Consider the following 11,582-nt stretch of genomic DNA (forward strand, 5'->3'; position numbering starts at 1 on the left):
TGTTGTCTTCACTGAGCCAGTAGCAGTAGCAATCCAAAAAAATAAAGATATTAAAAAGATATTAATAAAGTGGAACCCCGACTTACGAATACCCCATTTAACAAAAAATTCAAGCTACGAAGGACTTAACGGCAAAATGCCCGAGTAACGAAATCCGCTGGCTCTGATTGGCTGAGCCCAGAATGCCTACAATGCCTACAATTCCTTCCGAATCATGTGACAACCCCCTTGGCTTTCGTACTTGCGCTTCGCTGTTCCACTTGAACGACGTATTGTTGTTGCAGTTAGCAATTAGCCTATAGCCTGTCGTTCACTCAAAAGGCGCAATGGGTGCTTCGACTTACAAAAATTTTCGACTTACGAAAGACCCTCGGGAACGAATTAATTTCTTAAGTTGGGGTTCCACTGTACTTTAGGATAAGCCTTTTACTGATGATGTATTACTTTTCCTTGGCAATTCACAAACCTCTCTTCTGAAGACTGTCGCATTAACAGATGAATCGTCAGATCTATGTAGTAACTAATGCCATAACGCAAATGTCGAACCCTATTTTAACCCTATGCTGCAACCTTCTTTTTTTAAAAAAATATTTGACTGACATTTGCCCTATATTGAATAGAGACAATAGAGATGGACAAGAAAGCAGGACTCAAACCCCTGCTGCTTTCTGGCAGCCATGTCATCGCCTGCTCACACGCTGAGCTAAGCTGCAACACAAACTTCTACGTTACCTGATGTGCACCTCCTGAGAAATGTAGCTACATGTCAGGTCAACACATACCACAACAACTTGAGTGACGGGAAGATGTAGGGATAAAAGGAGTTTCTGGTTATGTCAATTAGGACATAGATTTCCCGCAAAAGTCTATGTCAAGTTTTATAGATAAGGTCACATCTATATCAGACTACTCCATGGAATGATGTTTGGCTCTTAATTGTTATTTTCAAAACACCTCCAGCAGGCCACAGTCAGGTAACATTAGATATTTAGGTATAAATCTCTGATTTCAGGTATTTCAGGTAGTCCCACTTCCATAGGTGTATAAAATCCAGTTCCTAGCCATGCAGTTTACTTTTACAAACATTTGTGAAAGAAATCATGGTTCTAAAGAGCTCATTAAAATTGAGTGTGGTACTCTAATAAGATGACACTATTGCAACAAGTTATCTCGTGATATTTCTTCCCTATTAGATATTCTACAATCAACTGTAAGGAGAAGCACCTACAGCAACTCAGCCATGAAGTGGCAGACTACATAAACAGAGCTCCTGTAAACCCGACTGTTCAAAACACTGCTGACTCAATAACGGCATGGGCCCAAACCTCCTCTGGCATTAGCATGAGCACAAACACTGCATGACCGGAGCTTCATGGCATGGGTTTCCATGGCTGAGCAGCTCTTGTAGTTGTCATTTTGTAGTTGTCCATTACCTTTGTCCATATTGTGTAGCTATATTTAAGCTCAGTCTTGATGTTTACATGTATTTTATTTGAGTATATCCATTTTGTGGTAACTCTTTTTCATGTTCCTCATTGATGGTAGGGTGATATCAGTGGTGAAACAGTAATATTCTTACTCTGCAATGTAATTTTGTAAAAATGCAGACTTCTTTGAAGACAGAGGAAAACTCTTTGGACGTCAAAACCATTCAGTGAATAATATCAAAAATGTAATATTTTTCTTAATATAACATCTTTTTCAAAGAAAAAAACCTTACCAAGCCATCCAGCACCAGAGTTGGGAACACACATGTCTGTCTCAGCGCTGGGCAGGACAAAGCCCACTACAAACACCTCCACTCCATCGGACATGAGTGCCAGACCTAGAACAAAGAACAGCTGCCACTGGAATCTCCCATGGCCACACTCCTGCATGATCAACTCGTACTGCTGGGCCAGCTCTTCCTCATCTGCTTGTCTCTCATTTTCTAGTTCCTTGCGGCTCTTTAGGCTGTCAGACACTGGCTGGCCCAGAGCAACCTGACCATCCCGTGGCTTCCCATCATTGTATCCAGGCACTCCTTGGTACTCCCCCTCATAGATCTCATCTTCATCATCGTGACCCTCCGTGGCATCACTAGAGGCCCCGTCCTCTTCATTGGTTGCATTGTCGGCATAAAGACCATCTTGTTGAGTATAACTGTTGTAGTTGTTCTCTTCTTCATCCTCATTTTGGAAACGATTGTAGCTGCGCTGGGCTGAGTATTCATCAGAGGCTCGATCAACAGCTTTGCTGAAATTTTTGGCAGCTTGCCTTTTGGCTTCCTTAGCGATGTCCTTGGCACCTCTGACCAAGGAAGTCCTGTTGTTATGCGTTTCCTCCATCTTGGCACGAGGTTAACAAGCACTAAATTCAGCTTTAGTCCACTTTTATTCCACCAGCTGCAATAAATATAAGTTACTTAGTTGTTTTTCTATCTTCTATTCCCAGACAGAGCAAGATTTATGCTAATTTATTACCCCTGAAATACCACCCAACTGCCAGAAGACTAGCAATTAAGTAATGGTGTCTAATTCCATTGGATTGCAGTAACTAGACAGTGCTGAAGAGAAGACAGTTGATCTCAGACTGGCAAGATTCAAAGTCCAGTAACCACTCAGGAGAGGAAACCTGCAGGGACAGACAGAAAAAAGCAAGTTTAGCTTGATTAAAGACTGCCAGTCACAAATACCTGCCTGCAGTATTTCTTGGCACACTCCAAAAGAACATTTTTACACAGAGACAGCCACACTCCCCACTGATGTTGACAGAAAGCGCAGTCTACTAATGAGATGAAAATGATGTACTAGGAAGAAAAAGTCACAGAGGCCAAATTTTGCAGGTTTGAAGTTGTTAGCTGAAAGTAGCATTGATGATTTAAAGAAACTCTACATACCATGACTTAGACATGTTCTGTTATGCTCATAAACATACCTGTAATATAAATCTACTGGCATAAAATAAATATTAGTGAGTAGACTAGCTATGGATAAAATATAAAGTAAAAGTGTTACTGGCCAAATTTTCTGATATTCCTGAATACAAAATATCCTAAACCTACACTACTGTTGTACTCTCAATCTGGCTGAAATATGCTCCTATTTATGGTTTGAACTACATAGCAAAAAAAAAAAAAAGCTATTTGTATGAGCCCATCAAGAAACCAATGTCCAAGCAAGTGCACAAATAAGCAATACAATAAGTATAGTGGTGTGCTTGCTGTCAGAGTTTCATTTAATTACAACTCAGGTCCTTGAAGTATTTCTAGAGTATATTGTATAGTGCTTTGTACTCAGTTCTCAGACATGATCTGTTCACACATTATTAGTTTGTTGATGGCATGACAGCAGTATTCTAAACATAATGACCAACTCATGAAGTATGATGTGTTGACAACAGTGGCTAGAAAACTGTAACTAGGTGTTTGTGGTCCCTGCACTTACACTAAATGACAAAGTACTGGGCCACATACACATTACACCTGTAGGATTTGCTTGGCCATAGAAAGTATGTTGAAGTTTCCAGCACACAGCTGTTGTGCTGACGTTAATGCCAGAGGAAGTTTTGGAGTGAATCAGCTGTGTTGGTGAATTTATGCATGTCTCTGTGCTTGGTGACTTTACATGACCTGCTACTTCATGCCCATGTTGATGTAATTCCTAAATATTTCCAAGACATGTCACAAACTAACTTGTTGGAGTGGCAGCATCCCACAATCAAATTCGGTGAGCTTTTTGAAACCAAAGCCATGCAGTCTGCCTGTCTATGGGTGCTTAATTTTATACATCTGAACTCAAAGCTTAAGAAATGTGGCTCAATATTTTTGCCCATATTGCGTATTTCAGAAAATGTGAAACAATTTATTAAATTTATATGCAGCATTGCTCAGACATCTCCAATTTGCATAAAAATGTTATGGCCCAAAGTTTGACTATATAAAATGACTGATGTGAAGTTTTATTTTCATATATTAAATAGTTTTTAAGATTTTTTTTCTTTTTTGAAAAATGGCCAGATGCCAGATTGAATGTGAATGAATATCTAAAAAACTATTAAAGATAAAAGCCCAATTTTCACTGGTCACTCTTACCGTCAAAATGAATCAGGGTTTGTAACTTGGGACAGATATATAAAAAATATCTGATAATTGGCTTGTTAAAATATGAAAAAAAAAATGATTTGTGATGGAATGATTCCCTTGTGTGTCAGAATCTTGGCTACTAGCAGCAGGCCTTTTCCATCATGGATGTCATGGGTGGACTGAAATCTGGGGGAATTTGAACACCAAGTAATTGCCTTGGGCTCTTTGTGATTTTCCTCAAGCCATTTATGAGCAGATTTCGCAGTTTGCTGGTATGCACTGCCCTCCTTACAGAGGCCACTGTCATCAAAGAGTCTCACTGCCATATGGGTGTGGGCTTGATTTGCGACAATATTTCAGTGGGTGTGGATATGACAAAGTGGAATTTGGCACATCTACATGCATCCAGGAGCTCAAGGTTTCCACTGCAGAACACTGCACTGAAATGAGACTGTCAATTTCATTCACTGCACCTGTCAGTGGCTTTAATGCGGTGGCTGATTAATGTATATCTTGAGCATTATTGATACTTTCTTTGCATGGCGCTGTGATTTGATTGATCAAAATTTATTTTTAAGCCTGTTTTGTTTTGTTGGCATTAACATGTTAGAATTATAATTTCACAATGCTGAGTGCATATTGCATTTCAGCACCACGTCTGTTGCATTGTTTTCTGTTCTGTATGTCAGGTTTGCTTTGTATTTAGTATATGTTTTTATACATGCAGTTTACATTTTTGTTTAATCAGAATAAACTTTATTGTTCTGAAAAGATATCCATAACTATATGTATTTCTGTTATGCATTCAAAAACAATACATCCTTGAAAATGTGGCTTTTGTCGCTCTGTTTTATGTCAAAGGTGATTTGTTTCTGGCTCATGTTTCTAGGCTGGGATTACATGTCAGCTAGTATGACTGACTCTCCTTAGGGGACTCTGTACTATGACACTGGTGGGGCATTTCAGAAGACCTGTCAACCCACAAGGCCAAGCCATATGAGCACCCAGCAGTCACTGTACCCAAACACTGCTGCAAGAGAAACACGAGAAAGCCTCTGGGCCATCACTTTCCATTCCAAAGCCACTTTAGCATCACTATATGCTATAGAGTCCACACTGAACAAATGGTCAAGTGGTGTTTGACAAGCCAGGTATGTGAGAAAGAAGGCTCGTCGACTGAGTTTGTTTAATGGTAAATAAATCCTCGATTAATCAAATACTGCTTTATTTTTCTTAACTTCAATGCTGGCCTCGAGAAAAAGAGCAGTCACTGGCATCTACTTAACAAAAATACTAGTAATCGCAAACAACCTGAAAGAGTAATTTATCTGGCTACACTCTTTTTATTTTAATTAGAAGCATTAGAAGCAAATTGTAAGTACTTCCTTGTAGATTCTAGTACCCATATCAGTAAGACAATACATTGCAGTCACACAGTAATGTGAAATGATTTTGTCTAAGAGCAGATGAAAACCTTAACACACTTCTGCATTTCTGTGTGAAGTCTCTTGGGTGGAAAGCATACAGTGATGTGTTAAGACTGGGTGAAGTACCCTATTGACCATGGCAGGTTGATGTATTGTGCTTCTACCACCTTTGCTCTGCAGCATTAGATAAAGCATCAGTCGGACTCTGTCATTTGAACACAAGCGCCGGAGCTCCACAACGACGTGAAGCAGATTTTGGTGCAATGCAGCAGTCAAATGATGTGGCGAAAGTGCCCTAACTAACTTTGTGCACAGGCAGGTGATTACCCCCCCCCCCAACAATTCCCAAAGATACAACACTAATTCTGTGGCTACAGGACAACTACATAATTTACACTGCTTCCATGTGTCCTACAGTAAAAAACAAACAAACAAACAGATGGATTACAACCTGAAGTGGGAAGTGAAAAATTCTACAAGGTTAGATGTTGGAATATCTAATCTATCTGATGAATCGGTCCTCACAGTTTCAGGCTCAGGTATGTTACTGTTTTGTGTAGACATGTGTTATGGCAAATATTACGTAGACCAGATGTGGACTCAATGTCCCAACATACCTATCACCCAGACTTAGCCTGAGTCAACATAGTCATTCAAACCTATAGATCGATAGTCGATTTGGTTTGGGCCAAACATCCATTACTCTCTGGATCAGCAATGTATTTTTAGTCTTTGGAGAGAACTTTTGTAAATGTAATTTGTCCCATTTGAGGTGGGAAGCAGGAAATTCCAAATTCACAGTCAGAATTTTCAGCTAGAAGCCCCCATTAAGTTGGTCTTACCACCAAAACACTGTACTACCACTGCTGTGTATTAGTAACTTGTTTAACACACCACATACAGAGCACTGGACAGGTTCTATCTATAAACTTGCTGAAGCATTCTTTTTGAGCCCAAAAAACAAATACTGCATTGTACTCTTGGTAATGCAAGCAAAACATTGGCTTTTTTTCTTACTATTATTATTGGAACACAGCGAACTCAGGCTTGACGTTGTTCTCAGCTCCAACATTTGACTTCTGAGGTAAAAGATGGTGGCAAGCTAAACTAATGTACCTAGCTACTGAAGTAGTAGATGCAGGGTGCATTTCAAAATAACAAAACTACTTTAGCCATAACTAGAAATATCTAAGGGCAGATCACAATGTGGTTTGAAACAGATTATGTAGATTATCTTGTCAGACCTTAGCATCCTGTTTAATAACTAAATAACTACATATTTAGTTATTTATATAAGATCCCTATATAAATCAAACAAGATACTATATAGTGAAGGACCTCATAGTAACACTCGGATTTACATCAAACATTATTGGTCAACTATGACATTCTGTGCTTTTATAATGCACAAAAGAGCTTCCATTGAGCATACCACTGTGAGTACAGAAGCACATTCCTCCTTCCAAACTTCCCCTCATTTTTAACCACACTGCTCCTCCAAACTGAGCACTTGATGCCTCTGACTAAAGGTCGAAATGTGTGATAAACCTCATGATATGCTCTGAGAGTTTCCGCACCAAATGGTCAAGAAGAAAATAGCCAATCAACTAACTGTCCAGCAATGCTCAGAGAACTTTTTATATAAGAGGGAAATGGATAATTTTGTATAACAGACACCTGGGTCTGCGTGTACTCCCTGGTCTCCATGCTAATCTCTACTTTCCTTTCGCTCTGGCTCTCAATCTCTCTTCACCTCCTCCTTTTTTCTCCCTCTCTTTCCCTCTTCCATCTCTCATCTCGCTTATCCAAGTGCGCCAAGAATTTCAAAGTCATCATCTTGATGGTAATGCAGAATATGAAAGATATGCCTCTTCTGTTGACATTTCATTATTCATGATAGGCTAACCGTTCTCCTCCTTATGCAAATGGCCATTAATGCTGACATTTAGAAGTCTTTCAATATAGTTTGGGCTACAGAGATAATTCTTAAAAGTCTGGTCCAAATGTCCAGTCTCTTTTTGAAGCAATCTTTAATCCATTTCCTCACATACACATATTGCTGATGTCAGAAATTACCCATGGTTATACCACACTTCAACCAACAACCTTGGCATTTCCTCCAATAAACAGCTAAAATCGCTTATGGCCACTTCTATTTTCTTTCTGATGGCGACTCCCCATGCCTTCTGCTGTGACGCAGTTATTGGGGTTATTATTACAACAACTCTCATGTTGTGATTTTAGCAATCAGCAAAATTCCTGCAAGTTCTGAATCAGCAGTCCGCGGAGGGTGAAGAAATGATTTCCTTGCAGTCGAGCTGTCATGGCCCGCTGACGCCATCCAGCAACATTCATTAATCACTGGCAAACACACACGAAAACACTAGATGCCTGCAAGCACACACAGGTCCACTTTGGAGGTGCTTGCTATGAGACTCAGTAAGAGATATTCTTATGACACAAGGTAAAAGGAAGAAGCAATTTTCAGCAGTATATTATTCAATTTGAAACTATAATTCATTGTTGATAATATCAAAATCAGCAACATTTTGTTGAGCATAAGATCCAGTGAGTGCATGCGACATGCTGGCTGACAATATGTGAGTGTAAGCGGTATGTGCAAAGCCCTACAGGCTCTCTACGGTGCCCACAGATGGCTGCAGTGAACATTTGTTCATGCACATCATGTGAATAAAATAACATGCCAAGCTCTGCAGATGCTTCACAAGAGAAGTTTGAATTTTGACAGAAATACTTCAGAACCTCCCATGTGGTTCCACATGTAGACATGCAATATGAGTACTTTTATAGTGGTACGATGGGTAGGTAAAGTAAGCCTTGAATTTGGATTTGCTGCCTGTAGGAGACAGAGATTAAAAATTTTAAAGCACTGATCAGAGTTGGTAATTCTCCTGAATATTATTAAAATTAGCAGGACAAAAATGTAACAGGAGAATGTGCTTTCTATAGAAGACTGTTCAATTTTCTACACTCAGTAACTTTTTTTCCTGACTCACTGAGACATCTAAAAACTACATGCTTTACCAGCATTAACAGTACTGTAACTGTATTGCATGAAAGGTGTATGAAGCTTAGCAAAGCCTGAAGGAAACCTCACAACTGTCGCCAAAGCAAAAAAAGAAGAAGGTATAAACCGTTTCAATCCCTATTGACCTCAGAAAATTATGAAACATTATGCCATGTTCTAGCACACCTCTAATCTATGTGTACATTTAACACCTGGTTGTTTTCTAATAGAACGTTAGAGGGATATCTCTCCGTTGTAGTTTTCCCTAAAATTGACACAAAAGATGCAGTGTGATCAAACCACTACATAGCAAATTTTAGAGGCCACAAGTGAGTATTTGCCACAGAACACAGAGGGAGTGGAAATAACTAAAAACTTACAAGCAAACCCCACTTGACTCCTTTGATCAGAATCCCAAAAGGCCAGTTGACAGTTGTGAAGGTTTACTGACTGCTGGAGCTTGGCCAGCTGCTGTAGAGGTCCCTCTGTAGAAGTTTGAATCGTGTGTGTCTGTTGTCATGATCAGTGCAATGCTCAGTTGAACTTTCTGTATTTTTAGGCTTTGTCAACATGTCAGAATCCACCACTTTATATTTGTTTGTTTCTCTCCTTATGCTGCTCAAAAAGGGGACACTGGAACACCCTTTAACTTTTTAGTGGGATTTTTTAATCCAGCCCTCAGTGGATGGATGATGACTGCTGTTGCATCATTTTGTTCTCAGCAAATTGCACAGTGCCTCTCAGAAAAAAATTTCCAACTTAAATATTCATTTTCAACAAGCCAGTGAAGTTCAAAGCAACAGACCGGGTGTGAGTGTGTTTGTTCAGCTCAGCTTCTGAATAAAGTCAGATCTCTATAGTCACTCCAGTTCTTCCTGGTATCTTGCTGTTGTACCTTCTTGTGCTATATGAAACAAATTCATTGTCCTATACGTGACACATTAATTAGGCCAGGGATACTAGAAAACATTTGGTCAGGTGGAAACATTTTAACTCATTATGATTTCAATTAACCTCCACACAGTAAAACGATGAGCTGCTGAAGCATTAGACATGAAGGTGGCTTCACATCACTTATCTCAGCAAATGAAGCGAATTTTACAAAGGACTCTCCCACCTTTGTTGGCATACTGAACACTGAATCCAGTTAAAAGAAGACATAATCATGAAGCGCTACTAAATAATTGAGGGAGACATTCTTCACTTATGTCCACATATGAATCGCTTGATGTTACCTGCCCTGCTCTCTACAGGCTGGTGACCGCCTGACAGATTGTATCCTGACTTTCTGCCCCCACCATCTGTGAGACGTGTGCCGCAGACATGCAAGCCAAACCCTCCTTTGTGCGTACTGTCCTCAAACAGAGATGAAAATTGAGATTAACAAAGAAGTGAAAACGACTAATGTGAATAGATGAATGGATGTTTTCATTGCCATCTCGCGTGCTAAACCAAACACGGAGGCACACGGGCCTAAAGCAAACATCAATTTACTGACTTGGGTGTTTGACAAATATCTATTCAAATGGAACATTTATCCGGTCAAGAGAACTGCCTCGAAGCGAACACCTGGTCACAATTTCCAGAAGGATGAATGGGGAAGTTTGGGAAAGCTTTATGCAAAACTCATCTGTCACTTTCCTCTTTGTTCCACTTGCAGCGTTTTTACTACTGCGGCTTCTACGCGGCGGCGCCACCGGGTGAGTATAGCGCAGAGCACGAGCGGGAAGGAACATCAATCACCGCGCGGCCCTCTGACGCAAGTGGCGTCCCATAATTAGATTTCGGGCAGTCCTTTCAATGCTCCCTTGCGAGACGACGTCGCACTACGCTGTACAGTTAGATTGCTCTCCTCACACCGCATCGAGCACTGACTCCTGATTAATGGATGAACCTATCTCCCCCCCTCCCCTCGTCGTCTCTCTCTCTGTGCGCATCTTACTGCAGATTTCACTCCGGCTGCTCGTGCGCGCTAAGCGGAGGGGGAAGCTCGGGGTTGCCTCGCCGTGCGTGCACCGACTCGCTTTTTCTATGACCAATGATCGCGTCAGGATGGTAGCACCCCCTACCCCATCACCCTTTCCATGGACACACACACGCATAGCAAAAAGTCGCAGCATTGCTCCACGATGAAAAAAGACTAGACATAAAAAGATATTTAAAAATAATAATAATAATCAATAAAACTTTGGCAGCAGGCAAAAGCTGACACGCCTCAGAATCTGCTCTGATCATCAAGAAAATGAGGAGCTACTCTGATCAAACACAGTTCTGTGGTGTGGATTTCTAATTCTAAGCACAGCTTAAGATGCTCGCGCTGGGCGACTTCGAAAGTTGCCCAACTTTCCCGTCAATCATGAGCGCGGAGCATTTTATTTTTTCTACTGCAATTTTTTTAAGCAGCAGGTGAATACGAAATTTCCTCTTACCGTTAATGACAGTTATCCAGACTAAAGCGTGGGTGATGGAGAAGATGAACTTATAGTTGCTGATATTCAGTGAGACAAATGAATAAATGCTTACAATTTCTAGTGCATCGAAACGAACTCGAAGACTCTGAAGTGTCCGTTCCTTGATTTGCGTTCTACACGGCCACGGAGGTAGTGAGCAACGAGCCTAGATTAATTCTTTCTTTCTTTTTTCTTCTTTCTATTTTTTTTCTCCTCTTGTCTTCTTCGATGCAGCGGTTTCTCTGCTGCAGTCCAAGAAAGCCCAGGGATGCTGATGGGAGGTAGGAAGCGTGAGTGAGTGTGTGAGTGTATGTGTGTGTCTGTGATGGGGAGCGAGGGGGAGAGGGAGGGTGCAGGAGCAATAGGCAGACTGAGATCAATAGTGGCTTTGCATCCTACGGACAATAGTGAGCATTTCCGTATAATAGTCCACGGTACGTATCCGGCGAAGGTTCCGTGACGTGCTACAATCGCAAGCTGCTGGGTTTAGACGTAAGATGAGAGTAAGGGAGGGCTGAAATTTGGCTCCCGGGGAGAAGTTTGAAAAGAAGCTGCTGGTTAAAGCTGCAACTTCACTAAAAAACAGTTGTGCAGTGCCTAAATCCTCTGAAGTG

General features: G+C 40.7%; 1 protein-coding gene across 4 annotated transcripts in view; it reads right to left on the bottom strand.

The window, feature by feature from the left end:
- Nucleotides 1-11,289, bottom strand: part of LOC120718629 (synaptic vesicle glycoprotein 2C-like) — a 60,153-nt gene extending 48,864 nt beyond the window's left edge. For 2 of the 4 annotated variants that reach the window (XM_040007196.1, XM_040007198.1), the window contains exons 1-2: nt 11,042-11,289; nt 1,721-2,613 (exon numbers count right to left, since the gene is read on the bottom strand). In XM_040007196.1, coding sequence (XP_039863130.1) covers nt 1,721-2,327 — 607 coding nt within the window. In that variant the 5' untranslated portion in view covers nt 2,328-2,613; nt 11,042-11,289. Of the gene's footprint in view, nt 1-1,720; nt 2,614-8,898; nt 10,206-10,947 lie in introns of those variants that run through there. The other 2 variants (XM_040007195.1, XM_040007197.1) reach the window with 2 other exon arrangements.
- Between the last annotated feature and the right edge of the window lie 293 nt (nt 11,290-11,582).

The sequence above is a fragment of the Simochromis diagramma genome, unplaced genomic scaffold (genome assembly GCF_900408965.1).
Source record: "Simochromis diagramma unplaced genomic scaffold, fSimDia1.1 OVJJ01000682.1, whole genome shotgun sequence".
Taxonomy (NCBI): Eukaryota; Metazoa; Chordata; class Actinopteri; order Cichliformes; family Cichlidae; genus Simochromis; species Simochromis diagramma.